General features: G+C 39.8%; 1 protein-coding gene across 7 annotated transcripts in view; it reads left to right on the top strand.

Annotated features, from left to right (window-relative positions):
- Window positions 1-19,451, top strand: part of LOC132195841 (semaphorin-1A-like) — a 90,648-nt gene that overhangs the window by 33,484 nt on the left and 37,713 nt on the right. For all 7 annotated transcript variants that reach the window (XR_009441694.1, XM_059618088.1, XM_059618089.1 and 4 more), the window contains exon 3: window positions 18,614-18,710. Coding sequence is in view for 6 of the 7 variants with exons in the window: in XM_059618088.1 (XP_059474071.1) it covers window positions 18,614-18,710 (97 nt within the window). In the remaining variant the exon portion in view is untranslated. The remainder of the gene's footprint in view (window positions 1-18,613; window positions 18,711-19,451) is intronic.

The raw sequence follows: 19,451 nt of genomic DNA, 5'->3' as shown, positions 1-19,451 counted from the left end.
GGCCATTAACCTTTATCAACTCATCCAATCTTGGGCGTCAAACGAAAAAAGAAGAAGCAACCCCTGCACGCTTTTAGCTTTTAATTTGGCTGATTAAATTTTCATGTTTCTGGCACGCATCGATTTTCCCGCTCCTGCTAGCTGGATTAGTGGTGTAAATTTCCAACTGCTTTTTGTGTGCAATACTTGGACCTGCCTTTATTGCTGGCACTTAGCGCAGGAGAAAGAAAAAAGGGGCCTCTTTCAAAATACTTTGTACAGGAGGAAATAATCATCCCTTTCTTCCTCTCCCTCTTCGACAGCGGCTCAAATTACTTGTGAAATTCGCAACTTCTTCTGAAAAAGGAGGAAAAAAAAGCAACGCTCAATTTTCTTTACAATTCAATTTGGATATCGACTTTCCAGCTAATGGCCAAATCCGATCCTGGGAATTCGCATTTAAAACAAACAAAAATCGTCAAGACCTCCCAGCGTGAGTCACTTTTCACTTTAAGCTGCAAAAAATACTAAAATTTACAAGTTCCCATGCTTGGCTGGAAGCAAAAATCACGCACCTGGATGCGCGTTTACAATCTTTTACTATTTTTGTTCTGAACTACCCTGGGAACTGACAAGGGTCTGGCAAACAACAGCAGCCTCCCCTTCTCGCAGCTCCTTATCTCCCCACCTTTGTGCAACTGTCAGATAAAAGCGGTTGGAGAGAAAAAAATATATATTTACCTGCGGGGGTTGCGAGGGAAAAGGTGCGTGTCAGTCAGGTACGCGCAGGTTTCTAATCCAGGTATGTGGCAAAAAGCCACGCTCCTCGTTTTCATAAATAGCCACATGATGGAATGGAGAAATATTTCACGCATACCAACGAGGGCGGTTTGTATTTCCCTGACAAATCCTTTTACAGAAAAGGAAGAGAAGATTCCACGAAAAGCACGTTCCGCCGGTCATATTTCAATCGCCTGCATTATTTATTATATCAAAAGAGGTTTGTTGACATGGCCAGATTTATCCTCCGATTGCAGGTCAAACTCCGAAAAATGTTGACTTTCCAGCCGAGCGAGCAAACTTCCTTCTTAAATCGATCAGATCTATTCAATCAATCGAGGGAATTATTATATTTGCATGTTTATTTTCTTGCTTATCACGGAACGTGACTCGAGCATTACTGGGTCTGTATTTATGTGGCCGCTCGGAATAATTGAATGTGTTGTTTATCTGCACCGTTACCTCATTGTTATTGGCACCGGCGGCGGATGAATTATCTGCATTATCGGCTGACCCAGTGATTCCGCAACGTAATCGCCGCTCATTTCACGCCTCTTTTCGGCCCAATTTGAGCCTCCGAGGTGAAATATTCCACATTCTCTCACGTACAGCGACTTATTCGGAAAAAAAAAAGGTGTCGGAGCATTTTTTCTTTCCATCTCGGCACGATTTTCCTTTTCCATTGCAGCGCGAATAATGGTTAAGTGCGCGGAGAGAGAAAGCCCTTTTTTGTTTTAATGGGCGGCTGAAAAAAAAATGCACAGCGATGCAATTTGCGCCGGATCGAGTGAAAGCTCTGCGAGGTGTGACATTAAAATACATTTCGCCGATTCGCCGAGGCTGAAGCACAATTGTCATTCTCGCTGATTTTGTAGGCCTTGAACAGTGCAATCGATTAGTCGATTTCTATTTTTTTTTACTACAACAATGAAAGGAACAAAATAATTATAATAATGACAAAATTATTGAACTCGAGACCGTTTCTAATTAAATCTGAATTAAATCAAAACCGAATTTGCTCTACTTCAATTCATTCAATTTGAGGTTGAATTGTTTTATTTTGAATTAACATTCAGATTGACATTTGTACCATAAATTTGAAAGAAACAAGGAGCTTATGATCTCAACACTGAAATAAAAACTTCTCTATTTTTCTTGATACGATCTATTTAAATTTTTCATGTCAACTGACTTATTGATTTTATTTCTTCATCTTAATTGGGATGATATGAACTGGATTTGGAGAAATATTTTTCAATTTTAACCGAACAAAAGTTTTAAGAAAAATATTATTTGAAAAATTCTCATAAGAAACGTTTTAAATTTAACAAATTCAATCCTCCTTGGCATTAAAACTACAAAAATGAAGAGAAAAATTTACCATTAAAATTAATCAGGCTGTTTGTTTTCCTTCTCCTTAAATAATATGAGTTTTCATCTCTTCCATTCTGTTTGCTCCTGTGAATGTAATTCAACTCATTTTTCTTTTACGAATCCACTTTCATATCAATCCATGGATTCACCTTCGCCCCCAGTTTTGAAGCTCGTTTTTGTTGCCACCACAGCACAGAAGCGTTTTCAAACATTCAATGGGCATTGTCTGCTGTTTGCGGCGTCACAAGCGATCCTGGGATCATCTCTCAGATACAATACACGCGGCGCAGGTATGCAGTTCACGCAAGAATGCAAGCTGCAGGAATTACAGGCATTTGAGCCAATGATGTATGGCCCTGACGCATAATAAAAAAAAAGATCTCCTTATAAACTTTATATTTTTCGTCGCTTTTTCCTTCTCCAACTTCCCTCTCAGCGCCCCGAGTGCTGGTTGAAAATTCTATGTGTGCCTCTTGAATAGATGGATTTTTGCGTCCATGATATTTTCTGAGTGACGGCGAACATGATGGAGTGCCTGAGCTACGAGAATTATGCTCTGCATTCAAGGGCGCACGCATGAAATAATACATTTTTTCAGGGCGGGTTAAAAATAAAATGCAAATAAAAAGAGAGCGAAAATCGTGTAATTGCTGGCGAGGGGTGCATTATTATAATGACGTGGAAAAGCGACGAGAAAATAATGCACTCGAGAGTGCACTTAGAAATATTGCGCGCGGGAGCAGGGAATGGCGGCAATAAATAAAAATGTTACATAAAGAGCTCAATTGTGGCAGACAATGGTGGCGAAATGAATGTGAGAGCGCGGCAGCTGAGCCAGACGCTTTTCCACCCAGAGAAAGAGCGAATTCGGTGCGTTTACCATCAATTGAACTTGAACTTTTTCGCCGAGAAGTTTTTGCCGGCGGCTCCAAATTGGCGTTCGCGCTTCGATCCGATATCGAAAAGGGCGCCTTTGACAGTGTCAAATGTCATTAAATTGATGCTTTTTGTATAAAACACGTGAAGCGTTTGAGATCACGATCAGAGCTCGGAAAAGAACTCTTCGGAAATTTACGACATTGAAAAAGGTTTGATGTAATTTTTATAAAATCAGATTATTTTGTATAATTAGTAAAAAAAACCATAATGAAAAATAAAAAAAAGGTAAAATAAGGTAAAATTGTAAAAGAAATTTTATATTTTTATTAAATGTCGAAATATGAAAGCATTTGGATCGAATAAGTAGCTCTTGGCATATCGCGTGATTCGAGTTTCCTCGGCGCGGCCTCTTGCCAAAAGGTGTGTGCTGGGCTGATGAAGGCTGCAATAATGTGGGTGATCAAGCTACCTTACTTGTCCTCTCGTCAGTATATTTTTAACCGATATAATAAGCAGGTGCTGCTCGAAGGTCAAGAGCTACTCTTGACAGGTCCCAAATTACCTCATTGTCGCTTCCGCGTTTTTGAAAAATGTGCCCCCATTGACGACTCCATAAATCACTTGACAGAGGCAAAAGGGTTTCACTCAGAGCTTGTTAGCCGGCGGGGGTTAAAAATTGGCATATGATGTTTTAATAAGGCCTTTTCGGACAGAGCGCGTGTTCTGCTGCTCGTTAAAATTATCCGAGCACACGCGGCGCAAAACGACATTTTAATTGACACAGAAACGGCTCAGCTAAACCAAACGGAAGGAGAGGCAAAGTCAATGACTTGCTCCGTAAATGCCAAAGTGGATTCGTTTGTCCGACGCACACACAAACCGACCCGGGTCTGTGATAAATATTTCAATTGGTTTATCAATTAGAGCTGCTGTGTGTGTGTTTGGCAATTTGAAATTACAGAGTGGTTGCAACAGAGAAAGAGAGCCAATTGAATATAAAATTTGTTGTTCGGCCCACGCGTCAAAACAATAAACACTTTGTTTGCTCATCAGGTCAGTTTTAATGGACGCAAAAATAATTTAAAATTTCATTAATTGCTTTTCCTTATAATTAGTATATTCAAAAATCATTATCAACTGTTTACAAAGTATTTTGATTGAACAGCTCATTATTTGTTTTACTTTGAAATTAATTAACAAAATAATTTGCAAACATTTTTTATTCATTAATTATTTTTTACTCTCTACTTTTAAATTAGTTTAACTTACAGGAAACAAGAAATTAATTCATTTTTACAAATATTGTAGGAGAGTTTATCTTGAATCGATAAGAGGCCATTATACGCCCCTGTAATTTCAGACATCAAACAAACGCCACTTTTGCCCTCGTCGTTGACAAAACAGAAGTTTGGAAAGTGGTTTTCATTTCTCTTGCTAATAGCCAGCGCGTCTCTCATTTCATTGAAACCGCAGCAAATCTCAAGTGACCTTTTTCCCTCCTCGGCGGGATAATTACGCAGCAGCCTCAATGACGTCTGCATCAGCTTTTGATTATTCGGCCGAACCCCTTCTCAGCTCTTATTTTTCAAAACACTCTCCATTGTTGCGGCTGCAGCTGCCGCTCTGCCGCCGCCGCCGCCGCCTGCCACATAGGCCGCCTGCGCGTCACGCGGCTCGAATGTCACCATCACTCACGAGGGCCCCACCCACCAATCCACCTGCCGCGCGAGGTCACACACAAAAAGAGTGTTTTATTTTATTCCTCTTCTGCCGCCTTGATTGTGATACACATAAAAAGGGTTGCGCCGCAATAAAAATGGTAATAATAATGAGATGCCCTTTGAGACTCGGCCGCTGACATTAAAAATTCCTTCGCCTTTCATCGTTAAAAACGCACCTGATAAAATTATAATAAATCTCCTGAGCTCATTCAAACGTGAGCTTTGTCACTTCTATTGAATAGTGATTAGAAAAAATAATGCTTTTTTAATATTTTTATTACATTTCTAGCGTCGGAAAAGCCAGGGTCACAATTCAAATCAAAAGCAACTTGGTAAAATGCAATTAATAAATATAATAATATATTAATAACAATAACGAACAATAATATTTAACATATTTAATAATAATGATAGTAATTTAAAATAAACTATTGATTAAATTTATCTTTTCAAATTTAGCTGGAATTATTATTATTGTGTAATAATAATAAATGGAAATTAATTATTGATTTAGTTTTATTTTTGGAATTTATAAATTAAATTCATTCGCCTTTCGAATTGAATTGCAAAGCGTGCTAATTAAATCCTTGGCGACAAGTTGAATCTTGTTGGTTATCTCGCGCTCGCAGCGACGCACCCCCGGAAAAGCCGTACGATTTAATCCGCATTGCACGCAAGCGGCGACACACCTGATACACTCTATATTAGATAATTGTGTTATTATGTTCTCTATCTCTTCGTACCTGCTGCTCTCGCGTTTCACAGAGACAATGCACTTGCAACTCTCTCACACCTTATTAGATTTCGGGCGCACAACACAAAGGCGCGAGCAAACGCACGCTTTGCATAATGCGATCTCCATCCACACTTGCGCTTGTTTTAATTCAATCGCGGGTAGCCAGGGTGTGCTGCGGCCAAAGTGCCAAACGCAAACTGTGCAAGGCAAGCCAGCGCCATCCGTGCTAACTCGATTTCGGGCCACGCTCCTCAGACTTTGCCGGTCTAAAATAATTCCCTCCAAGAGATACATTCTCAGAATTTTGAGCCCATTTAGAATTTATTGATTGTTCGGACTCTATAATAGTAAAACAAGGAGCAACATGTGCAATCGAGTATTGGCTAAAGCGCCATCTGCCTTTGATGCAGTCGAGCGCGAATTTAATGCGATATAAAGAGAGAGAAACCTTACTTGTTCGGTTATTTCGGAAATGGTAATAGAAACCGTGCAAGTGTTGAAAAGATGAAAAAGCCTTTCATATCAGAGGAAAGCAATAATATCGTTTTCGAGCTGAGAGAAAGAAAGAAAACGATGACAAAAGCACAAAAATTATATTTCTTGTGCTCGCATTCGAGGGGACTTTTCTAACCGATTGTATGTGTTTGTGAATTCAGCAAAAAGGAAATAATTCCAATTTTTATATTTCGTCTCGGCTTCCCGAAGCAGAACCGCCCTCGCCGAGCAGCATCTTGAGCATCTCTTTTTCTTTCTTCCTCCCTTTCCTTATCTCTTTTTGTGCGTCGCTGCAAAAACTACTTTTTGGAGGAGGCGAAAAAAAAAAATCTCCTCTCTCTTGGCCAGATTCCAAGGCAGAAGCGGCGCCCATTATCCTCGAGCAGGCAACTTTGATGCTAATTAGCCGACACTTTCAACAAGCTTACATTTTTTCTCACTTTCGGCGCAGCACGTGTTCGCCCCGAGAGCAAAGAAAGACGTCGCTTGCACTGTCAAAACTATTCGAAATTAAATTACACTTCAAGTGCGAAATCCTTAATTGAGTTAATTCGGAAGGAGTTTTTGAGGAAGAGAAACGGTTGCAAAAAGCGAAGCAATTTGAGTTGCTGGAGAGAGAGAGAGAGGAGAAAAAGGCAGCCCAATTGAGTGCGCCAGTGATTAATGGCGCGCCGCAAAACAAAACAAACGCGCACCAAAATGCGGCCGCGCACGCAAAGAAGATGGATTCGCCCCATCCGGCCCAGCCAGGCAGGATAAATCAATAGCCACACGTGATGGTGGCGCTAATAAAAATGCAAATCAATTGATTGAATTTCCATCCACTTGTGCACGCAGCCTTTGCCCGAAAGAAGAAGCAGAGGCGACGACGACGCTCTGATAAGAAGCGTATTAGAGAGTGGCTGGACCAATTTCACTCTCTTTCATCCACTCTCACTGGCCGCAATCCAAATGTCCACCCGCATATAAATAGAGTCGGAGGGAAAAAAAGGGACAGGAAAAAGGAAAATCTTGGCCTCCTTTTCTCCTTTCCGCTGCACTCAATGCAAAATGCTTCTCTGATTTTGGGCCAAGGTTGGATAAATGAGCTCATTTTAACATTTAATCAGTTCCTCTGGTGATGTTTATTGCTCTTTATTTAGAAAGATCGCAAAATTTTGAGAATATCTTGTAAAAATTCCAAAACGTTTCACAAGAAAAGGAATTGACGCCAACAAAATATGAGAAATAAATATTTTGGTCATTGGTGGCGCTGCCATCGCACAGCGTCGTGACTAAATCAGCGATCTCAGCGCCACCAGTGACCAAAAGCTGAAGCTTTTTGAGCCAAACTGACTAAAATACCCCTGCAACTCAATTCTCATAATTTGTTTCGCGTGAAATATTTGAATTAGGGTTTTTTATGATGCAACGGTTGGAATTTTCACAAGATAAACTAAGCGATCTTTGTAAAAATTAGAGAAATGACAATCACCGGACTAGATATTTAAACTGAAATGGATGTCTCGATTGAAAGTTTGCTTATTTAGAAAGAACAGTTTTCAACCACATGAGAAGGACTGTCTGCCAAAGAAAATTATGTGGCGAGACGCTTTTTTGCAAAAATGAGAGCTTTTGTACATTTGCAGGCGCCGCACAAACTCCAGCAGCAGCCATTTGGTTTAATAGTTTTGTAAAATTTGCGTCTCGCCCAATTTAATCCTGCGAAAGGAGAATGTAAAAATAAATGGGTTTTGAAGCCGACGGTTGTTTTTCATATAAATGTCACGCGGCTTTGGGAAAATAAATAAACTGGTGGTGACAAATGCGCGTCAGGTGGCGGCGTCCATTTTGGTGACCGGCCGACACGTCTCTGGAAAGTATTAGCACCCCGTCTATGTCCGACTTAATGTAAATACGGCGCACGATCTGCTATAGGGGCGCCGACAGAGACGTCTGGCGAATTTATTTTCCGGCTCGGTCGATAATTTTGGCAGAAGAGCGGCCAAGTGATAATGCCCACAGCACTTTCTCTCTGATGTTTGCCTCACAAACTTATTCTCGTACTGATGCAAACCTTCAAAAGTTTCCAGAGTTTCCAGTTTTATACACAAATCGAGTCGCAAACTTTTGATATATCATCATCATCTGCCCGAATTCGATAAAAGCCTCGTTCATGGTCTCTCATTAACTTGAATTGCAGCAGATTTTCACTTCTATAATCAAAGTAATGCCCTCTTTCTCTAATTCACCGATCGATATATAGTGATGGCCGGGGTGGTTTGTAGCCTGAGGAAGAAAGAAAGAAAGACAGTAAGAAAGAGTAAATACGACAGCAGTCCTTTGTTTTTTGTTGCGTCTGGCCTGAAACGTCGGCGGCACTAAACATTTCACTTGCGGTGCCAAGTCGAATAAATTTCACAAGAAAATCCGACGCTTGCCCTCTCCTCATTGAGTAATCCCCCCGCTTATTTGTACCAAGTGATATGTTCGCGCAGGGGACGCTACAATCCCTTTTACACCGGCCGAAATAGACAGAGGGATGACGTAATTGGTGCGACCCTAGCAACCCAATTGCTCATTTCAGTTGAATAAAATTAAAAGAATTTTGGTACTTTTCAATTTCCTTAAACAAATAAGTTGATGTTTGTACAAATTGAATATTGCGAAAAATTGGACAAAATTATTTGGCAATTTCATATTTTTGTTTTTATTTGTGAAGTCAAATATTTCATTCTGAAGTTGAGAGCGAAACGGACGAGGAAAACCTCTTCTCTTCTCTTTGCACAGCGAGACACTTTTGCAATTTGGTATAATTAATAGCGGAGCAATTTGGCCAATTTAATTTACTTTTGTGCGGTCGGTGTCGCAATAATTGTGGCATTGTAAATAAGAGAAACTGTTGCGAAACGCGGCCTGCAGAGAGACCGACCACCTATCGAGCAAAAAGCTGCCGACTTTTCACTCTCGGGCGTTCGCTAAGGTGATTATATAAATTTTGAAAACAATCCAAGGCTGCAAACAAAATCTCAAGCGAATAAAGCAGGAGCGACTTTGAAAACTCGTTCGCCGCCGCTAATGAGATTAAAAGTTGCCGCTGCAGAAAGTCGTCTCTGATGTCCGAGGGAGAAAATATCTAAAAATACAAAAGCTCGAAATCATTGTGTGTGGAGCTTTTGGTGCGGATTTGGCCCAAGACTCGTTGTATATAAAGTCTGTGAAATATTGTTATGGGGCTGGGCAGGACTTAGGCCGCAGCGTCAAAATCATATTTATCGCCGAAATTAAAAGATTTACGGCCGAGGTCACCGCCCGATTGTGCGTTTGACCCACTTTTCGCGCGGAATGCGCACAAAAGTGAGCAATTTCAGAGTTGGCTTTATTTTTAGCCGCCTTTTTTTTCTTCAACACCTGGGAATGGCTGGCGGCACGCGAGCCTTGATGGGCTATTGATAGGTAAATATGCAAGAGAGCGAAATAATCTTTTATTCATCGCGCTCAATAATTCACACCTTTGCGCACGCACGACTATTTTTTTCCGCCGAAATAAAAGAAAAACAAAACAAGCGCGCTGACATTGGTTGATTTTTTTGCAGCAAACAATATTGGCCTTTCTTTCGAGCAAGTGTTTTACGACTTGGGTGTTCGGTCGAAAAAGCAGAGAGCGTGCCAAGTTTTTTATTTTAGAAAAATAAAAAACTCCTGCAGTCATTAGTTAATTACAATGGTCCCTGTGACGAATGAAAAAAGTGGCGCAGCATCTCGGCAGGGGTGAGACACGCCCGGTTTTATTTCTCTGGCGTTGCGGCAGAGTCGTCCGCTTTTTTATTATACGCGCCAGCCGAGGTTATGACATTATTCTTGGTTAGATATGGAGGACCAATTCCCCGAGCACGGCGCCCTTTTGTGTAAAATTCCGCAGCCACGTGATGAGCCTGGAAAGAAAGAAACTTGCAAAAAACGTGCGTCAAGTGCTGGTTCGATGGAAATAATGGCGCCCCTAAATCGAGCTCCTTTATTTATGCCTATTGATTCCGTTCAGGAAATAGTTGAAAGAAAGAAAGAAAGTGGAGCTGCTGCGTAAAAAGTTTGCAAATATCATCTTTGGCTGCTTTTCCTCCTCTCGCGTCAAAACGCTGACATTTGGGTCTCTAGGTGAGTCGACGACAACAAAACTCCTCCGCTTTGTGTGCCGGAGGAAAATGGCTTTCTGCGTCGGCACTTTTTCTCCGGGATAAAAATTCCCATAAATCAAAGTCGGACGGAGAATGAGAGAGAAACGAACGATTTTCCCAATCCAATTTCTGCAACCGAATGCTGCCTGAATTGAAGAGTTGACGTGCAAATTCTAAACAGCTTTGCCTCTCTCATTTAACTTCATCTGCAAATAATGCAAATTCAGAAAAAAATTATATTAAAAATTATAATTTTTATTTTCTTGCTCTTGTTTTCAGAAGGATCACTAATTTTCGACTATGTCTTGTGAAAATTGCAATCCGTTTCTCAAGAAAAGGAATTCTTACAAAAAAAGACAGTTTAGTTAAAAACTTTAGCTTTTTGTCATTGGTGGCGCTGCGATCGCTGATTTTGCCAAGATTCTGCGTTCGTAGCGCCACCAATGACAAAAAGCTGACGGTTTTTAACGAAATTGACAAAATAAAATTATTAGAGCAAATTCCTATTCTTTTGCTTTTGTAATGGTTTGCAATTTTTCCATGATTTACTTAAAATTGACTAAATTAAGTGATCTTTCTATGTAAAGAGTAATAAAAATCACCAAAGTAGTTAAAATAACAATCCGAAAATATTAAAAAATTTATTTATTTTCTACATTATTCAAGCTTTCATAAGTGAACGGCGGAAAAGGAATTAAATTCAAACGCATCTCTGCTGATTAATGCGTTTTTAGATTGGATCGGAAAGCTCATTGCGAGTGCAATTTATGACGAAGCGCGGCTACCGAGGAAAACGCGCAATCGCTCTTTCTTGAGTTGTATGAAAGGTGAAGTTATTTATGCGCGAGGATAATTCCTGCTCGGAGCATTTGTCATCTCTGCTCATCTGCCGCGAAAAGAATAAATTGTTATTATGGATGGTGCTGGGCAATTGAAGAAGACAATGCAACAAGTTTCTTGCGCATACAATTATATTCTCATGTAAAGTCTTGAGCTGATCATTCACCTTGAAAAGAGTCGCAGCTGCAGCGCCTTTTGCTGTTGTTTTTTCCTCTCATTGGACGCAGGAGGCACGTTTGATACTTTTTCGCAGCTCGATCTCATATTTCTTCATTACTTTCGCAGCAACACACGCGCCGCTCTTTGTCTTTATTACTTTTTCGGCGCGGCTGCCAGGCCCACACACACCGAAACTAAAAGGGCGCCCCGCGGTCTCCCCCGTGTGCGTTGATATTTGCCTTGCTCGTGACGTCACCCGCGTGTTTTCCGTGCAAAAAGCCAGGCAGGGGTTATCGCCGGAAGCCTTTTACTTCACTGCGATGACATATCAGCAGGCTACTTTTTTTCTTCTTCGAGAGGAAAAAACCCGAACCGATTTGCGCCGCAGACGGCAAAATGGCGCTCGCAAAGAAAGAAATTCGCTAATCGGCAAATGAGGGATTTAGAAAATGACTGAGAGAAAGAAAGAAATCCCGTTTATCGCTTCTTTCATTTGTAAGATAATTTCTTCTCATCATCCTTGAAAAGACGCAACTTTTTTCCATTCATTTGAATAAATCCTAAATGCAGAGTTAAGTTTTTCTGGATTAAACACTTTTTGATTTAATGAATTTTTAGCAAATCGAATCTCTCTCTCTCGCTCACGTGTCCATTGTTTTATGAACGTGCAAAAAAGGCCACGTGAGCGTTTTCAGCAGCACTTTTTTACAGTTAATTATCGGAGGTCGTTTCACGCTGCAAATATTTGACGTGCGCCCGAAATTTTTGCCAAAACATAACGCTCGGCTGGACCTAATTGGCCGCCTATGAAGTTGCTAACACGCCTGACTGCCCGTCTGGGTCGGCGGACCGAATTGAATAAAAACTTTGAATTTCCTCCGAATAATGGATTAGAGTTGAGATTGCGGTCGTTGGGGCCCCAATTATCTTTTTTATTTGGCCCCACATTAGGACGCTCGTCGGATTTACGCCTCCATTACTTGTTTAAGGCCCCTGAGCCAGTGGCCGGCCATCAAGTGACGCGGCGTTTAAGTGCTGCTTGACCACATCGGCCATATTAGTAAAAAGAGAGCCGATTCAAGGTCTGCCAGCAAAATATATTCATGCGCGGCCAGACACGCAGACGCTCACTTTTTATCCTCAAATAATTCATGAAAATTCGTTTTATTTTTCTTAATTATTTCTAACTAATAACAAATTTCTCTAGTACTTTTTTTTGTACAATTAATGTGGAGCGAAATAGGTGGAGAGAGAAAAAAAAGCATTCAAGGTCTGCGAGAAAATAATTCTTCAAAGCGGCCGAGGGAGAGATAAAATTAAATATAAATTTGACGGACAGATTGAGGAGTGGCGAAAAACCGGAACCCGCTGCGCCTTATTTTCATATTTTCTGCTGAAACATAATTAAATATCATTTTACATAAATTAAGTGAGTGGAAAAGAAAATCCGGCCGCTATCAAGATTTAATTTAATTACCCCTCCGAATTTGGCAGTCGCGGCGGATTTGCATTTTGACGACAAAAACTTCCAAGAAATTTAAAAGATGTTTATTTCCTCTGAGGCTTGTTTTAATGTTTTCGCCGAGGTCAAAAATCATTGTGTCGTCGTCGTGATTATTATTATTATTATTAGGAGCAACGAGCAATCTGGCCCGCGACGACAATGGCTCGAATAAGGTCACTGATGGTGCCGCGCCGTCATCATCATTAGGAGAAAATTCTGCTCCGTCTACAATAGACATGCATGCATCAGATTCTGCGCTTGCAAGAAGAGCAAATTGTCCTCTGGGACTGAATTTTTTTAAATATAAACAAAAAACGCTGCATTTTTTCTTGGATGAAAATATATTCTGCGAGCCAAAAGAAAAATGTCTTCTTTTTAATCTTGGCATAATGAAGACTTTATGTAAACAGGAGCTTTTGTCGTCCACGCGGATAGAAAGAAAAAGTTATATCGAAAGAGATAAAGGACTTGTGTGTGTTCCTTCGAGATAATGAAGAGGAGATTTTTGTCATTAGAGAGGCTGAAACTGAATTAATTAAATGCTAATAAAGCCTAGACTTAATTAAGTTCTCTTGCGAGAGACACTTTAATTAAAAGAGTAACAAATCGACCTGTCTGCGTCTTTGCAGGACAGAAAATACGGTTTCTTGCTTTTTCCTTTTGGCCTCGGGAGGAAAGATTTTTCCTCCTCCTTCGAATACAGCTGTGATTCAATCAATTTCTTCCAATAATTTCGCCGTCGGCGTGTTTGCGCCGCTTTTCTCCGCCGACGAGACGGAAACACAAAGCCCGCAAATTCTGGGGCGCGCGCAAAGAACAAAAATACCAATTTGGCGGCACTCGATTGCCTTTTTCCTCCTGACAAATAATAAATAAATATACGGCCCGGCTGCGACGCAAACCTAATAACGCAGCAATTGATCCATTTTTCCAGCTGAGAAAAGGGACAATAATAAAATAAATACGTTTTTCTTTCTTTCGTCGCAGATGTAATTTATTTTCGATTTATTTAACCAATACGGCTGCTTTCCTACTTGAAATTCTTATTGAAGCTTAAAATTAGGTGCTCAAGTGAAAATATTAGAGAGTCATTAAAGGTTCAATTATTTTAAACAAGGAAGTGAATATTTAAAATTGCTCTTGGAAATGAAATTAAAAATGGTCTTTTCCTTTTGTTTGAAGAAGTTGACACTCAAGGAAAAGACCATGGAATTAAATAAATCGGGCTTTCCTCGTTTTAAAAATTGTTTTTATAAAAAAAAAGGCTCAATCAGTATCGGTCACAGTCTGCGACCCTGCAAGAAAAATACAAATAATCAGCAAAATTGTAATAAAAAAACACCACATTTTAACATAAGAATTTTAATGTTTAACGAACTAACTCGAAAAAATTTGGTTTTTATTAAATTTTCTGATTTTTTGTACTTTTCTTGCTCATGAAATAGGAAAAGCCCGATTTCTTCATTTCCATGGTCATTTCCTTCTTCAGAATATTGGAAAGCCAACTTTTAAATATTTCCAGATTTCCTCCCCGCTGGGCTTTTGATATGTCGGATGAAAAATTTACGAGTTTTATCGCTGCTAAATTATTATTTACGAGTCGCGCCGAATCGATCCAAATGACCAGCCAGCGGAACACGCCACTCTCCAAATAAATTAATCTGATTTATTATTTATATAATCATGGCAAAAAGTAAAACATAAACTTTGTATAAATTTCGCCTTAATTTAAAAGGTGGATTAATAAATAGATCTCGGTCGTTTTGAAGATAACTCGAGCGGCCAATTTTGACTATGTTGCAGCAAGAATGGTGAAGTTGGAGCGCAAATAACGCCGATGGGGATAATGTCGGCGGCAGATTAATGCAGCCAAACTGTTTAATTGCTTGTAAAGCTAGCAATCAGCACGCTGAATTAATTCGCTTTGCATAATGGTTGCTGCTGCTGGTAAATAAATGATCTGCTTCCAACAAGAGTGATTTTTCAATTTGCCACGATTTCCACAATTTAACTGTTTATTATTATTTTTATTTAATTTTAAATTTCTATGTTTTGTCTTTAGTTTCACGCAATTTTTTATAGAAATATTGCAAAGACAAGGTATGCAACCTGCACATCGTGTCTCTCTTGAAATTTGATTTTTCTTCTGCTCTTTCATCTTTCCGTGTCGATGCGTCGCCGAGTTCACTGGAAGCAATTTAAAAAGGAATTGATGGACTTTTTTTCCTTCAATATCACTCTGAGCAAGTGGAGCATTCCTTATTTATACAAGAAAAGTTTTTATTGCGCTGCCAAGTTTTTCCCTTTTTTTCGCTGCACTTAAGCATGCATTTTACATGCACCCACTTTGAAACTCCTAAGAAGGAAGGAGAAAAAGTTTTTATTGTCATACCGATCCGTTTTTGAAGGAATTCCGTATTAATATTTGAATATTGCAAAAGCTGTTGACGTCAAAATTGTCTCATATATTTCCGAGCAGGCTTATTAATGTCTCTATTGAGAAGGATCGATAATTCTGGTGACATCCTTGACGCGTAATAATAGAATAAGGGGGCCTTATTTCGGCGGTTATTGCGCAAAACGAGGCCTGCAAGTGACGTTTGATAGACAAGACTGCCATTTTTTTTATTCGGAAAAGAAAGTTGGAAAATCTCATAAGGGCCGCAGTCGGACCGAAAGGGAAAAAGTTTTTGCCCAGAGCAGCTGTAAAAAGGCGGTGAATTATTAATAAAATTGGAAAGTGCGATATGAGTGGCGCGACCTTTGGCACAGAAAATTGTTTCTCGGCGGTAAAACAACAAGTAGCAGCGGAGCCGAGTCAATTTTGTTGGAAAATTGGGAGCTCCCAAGGTAGTAATTTTTCCCTTCAGGAGAGAAAGAGAGGAAGAAATTGCCTCCGCTTGTCCTTTCTTTCTTCTTTATTAATTATTAACTTTATTTCAAAAGTGGCCAAAGTTTTTCTCGCTAAATTGAAATAGAAAATTTCTGAGATTTTTGTTTGCGAGAATGTGTTGCTTTCATTTAATTATTCAAAGGGCTCGAGGCAATTCTGAGTGATACGCACACAAACGCACTCGGTTGCGCGCCCTCGTTTTAATTAAACAGCACAACAGCCGCACACACACACACACATGAAGAGGGCTGCTTTCGCACACGCACCAAAACACCAGAGCACCAAGACAAGGGTCTTTTGACGCGCGCGCGAGGCCTTTCATTGCGCCCACCCGCCGCCCGCCGTCTTCAAAAGAATCGATATTTTTATAATTTAAACGGGCCAAATTACTCTCCTCAAAAGTAAAAGGGAAACCAACTTGAGCCTAAAGTTAAAAGTTTAATAAAAATCTTTCATAATCTATAATTCATTTTTCTAAATTTTTACACAATATCTTGCAATAATTATACTAAAATCAGTAAAGAACGCGCAATTTTAATAATAAATAATTATCATAGTAAATAAATTCGAATTGAATTTTTTATAAAATGTTTCTTATTTTATTAATTTTTGAACGAAAGAAACTTTCATTATGAAAGAAAACTAATTTCCATTAAGATTTCATAAAATTAATTTCCGTCTGAATTCTTTTTTGGAGCGATTGTGGCGTCCCTGGTCTTAAGTGCTGGCGAGCGGCATCCTCGTGTGCAAAAGGGTTCGATTTTTCTCCGAGCAAAATAAATCTTGGGCCGCTTTCTCTTGATGGGAGGAAATTCTTCGCAGCGTGCGCCGCCATGCGTGCCTTAGCAACCCCTCGCCGCTCTCTGCAGAGATGCAGCAGCCGAATTAGGATCTTTCGGCGGGCCAGGTTAATGGAATGAAAATTACTGCGCGCACAATTTGTCCCGGCACGCCCGGAATAATTGCGTTTTTATTCTACCAAATTAAATCTCTAGGGCTTGCATTCCTAATTCCGCCGACACAGAGAGACGGAGAATTTCGCTCGAGTGCGTTTGTCAACACGCGCAAATGCGAGATGCAAAACTCGGCGCCGACGTACTAATTGCTCGCCTAAGTGCGACTCCGCCATCTTCATTATACAGCCGCGCTTTTCTGCAAATTCAACTTGGTCTTGTCGCGGTTGCCAAGCTTGTTCCTTTCACTCTCAAATTCGTTTTCCGTATTCATTCCCTTTCTTCCGATTAAATGCAAAATAAATGAAAGAGACAAATACGATGTTTTTCTTAATTTGTAAAATACAACGTTTTCAATTATAGCTTTCCCTGAATTGAAAGGAAAATTGCCAGTTGATGAATTCAATGCTTTGGCCAGAGATAGAGAGAACGGACTCTTCTCTTGTTCTCTTTGCCGCGGACATTCATTACGACTGTCCGTCTTTGGTTTCAATTAATTCCGATCATTAGGTATCGGACCTCATACTCTGCGGTTTTTGAAAGAGGGTCAAATGCACTGCACGGTCGAACCAGCCAACGAACGGCCGCGGTAATTAATTTATCGTGGCGGCCGACGCAGTGGCGAATCGCCTCGGAGCAAATTGTTAATTACCGGCTATTCTGCTGCTCCTCCGGCCAATTGGCTTGTCCGATGATTTGAATTTTAAGCACGGCCGCCTTTTGTCCATTGTTTAATCTGCGGTATTCACTCTAGAAACACAAAACGTATTTATTTTAATTCACCAGTAGATAATTTTGATATTTTGAATGTAAATGCCATGTTTGGTTTAATTCTGGGGCGAAAATTTTTACCATAACAAATAGTGCACAGAATAATTACTGTAGAATTATAAAAAGTGAAATTTGCAACGCTTAGCTTGAAAGACCAAGTCAGGCGAATTTTATTGCTCTTTATTATGAAGGGTTGCAAAATTTCAAGTTTGTCTTGTGAAAATTCCTAGATTATTTGCTTCTCAATAGCAAGAAAACATAAGTCAGCTGTTTCTCATGAAAAAAACTTCAGCTTTTGGTCTTTGGTGGCGCTGCTAGCATAAAAACAGCGATCGCAGTGCCACCAGTGACCAAAAGCTCAAGTATGTTGAGTTAAAGCCGATTTATGTTTTCTGTAACCGTTAAGCAAAAGGTTTGGAATTTTCTCAAGATGCATGAAATTTTTACGTACTTTCACCATAATAAACATTAAACATCACCAAAGTCAGCATTTCAAGTTTGAAAATACATGTATTTGAATTAAAAAAACAAAATATAAATTTTTATTAGTATAATTTGGGTTTTTTAATTATTAAATTACAAAAAAACTCATCATATGAAGTATTAAATAAAAAATACTTGTTTCATTTAAAAAAAAGAATGATTGAACACAGAATGATATTCGTGCAATTAGAGTCTCTTAGCAGTTTATTGGTTTCGAATTCCGAGACGCAGAAAAGTTTGCTTATTTGCGGAAAATCGATAGCACTTTTTGTGCGTCTCTCTCGGAATAATTCAGGCCGCGAGTGCTGGCGCAGCAGCATTATTCAAGAGGCCGCGAAATTAAATCAAGCCTGCGTGATTGCGAAATTCGTCTCTGGTGACGACGACGCGATCGGAAGTTAAATAATTCTCACAGGAGAAGGAACAACATTAACCTAATCAAACACGAAGAAGCTCTCAACAATCTTGTATCTCCTTTTTTTTTTCCAACAAATATATTCTTGGAGAGAATGCGTCAAGTGATGTCATTAAAATAAACGAAGCCACCCGCACTCGCTGAGCACACATTGCATGAATAAAAAAAAAAAGCAAACCCCGCATGGCCTGCAGGCTGTCTGCGCGCGTTCGGTGATGAGATGTGGGGAAAGCTTTGACAATGCCTCATTTGTGCGCCCCCAAATGAGGTCTGAATAATTAAAAATATTTGCCCGTCGGCCTCGAGATTACGATTTTTTTTTCATATTCTTTTGATCAAACCGTCTGAAAAGTGTATTTTTGTATTTATTTCTGCTTCCATTGTCCGTTTTAATCCTCGAAAAAAGCTGCGATTTTGTTTTTAAGAGAGGCAATGAGATATTTTTGCTGACCACAACGTTTGGTATTGTGTTTGCAGGAGAAGAAAGACCGGAGCGGTTCCTTGGTAACCAGTCGCACAAGGACCACTTCAAGCTACTCCAGAAAGACCACAACTGGCTGCTAGTCGGCGCGAGGTAAGCTTTTTTCCCTTGGATTTTTGCCGACGAGAGAGGAGCCCACGCGGCTCTCGTTCCGCCGTCTCATTTTCATCCTTTAATTAGTTTCGACGGCGCACATCGATCTTCCACTCCACTTTTCTACCATTCTGATGAAAACAGCCCTTTTTATCCTCCTTTTACAAGCTGAAATCTAGATTTGGAAATAAAACCATATTTACGAAAGAAATAAGGAAATAATGAAGGCCAAATAAAGATATTAACAATAATAAATATTGATTTCATTATGAGCTTCGCAATTTGCTTGGCAAGTAAAAAATTTAATCTTTTCTTATTAAAATTTCAGTATTTATTTATTTTCTTTAAATTCAAATTTAATAATTATCTTTCAGTCAACTATGATGTGATTGAAAGAGAAATAAAAGGAAATCTACTTTCCGAATGAATTTGATTTGTGCTTCGGGGAGCGGCCGGAGCGGATTCAATTGGCAAAGTCAATTTAAAGAGAGAGTCAAAGGGTCACGCGTCTGATTTTGGGAGTCAACGAACGAACGAGCGAACGAAGGCACGGCTGCTGTTGTCAGACCACTATTTTTACACACGCATGACGTAATATGATGTACGCTCGGCGATCTTTATCGTTACCGCCGCAGCACTGCGCATAATAATCATTGAATTATTTTTACTGCCGATCCACCTCGACGGCGGCACTCGTGTTCGATTGTTACGAGATGCGCTCACTCGTTTAATTGCTTTTTG

Source organism: Neocloeon triangulifer, unplaced genomic scaffold, assembly GCF_031216515.1.
Source record: "Neocloeon triangulifer isolate White Clay Creek 2 clone unplaced genomic scaffold, ASM3121651v1 ptg000011l, whole genome shotgun sequence".
Lineage (NCBI taxonomy): Eukaryota > Metazoa > Arthropoda > Insecta > Ephemeroptera > Baetidae > Neocloeon > Neocloeon triangulifer.
This window is presented reverse-complemented; position numbering and strand designations above follow the sequence as displayed.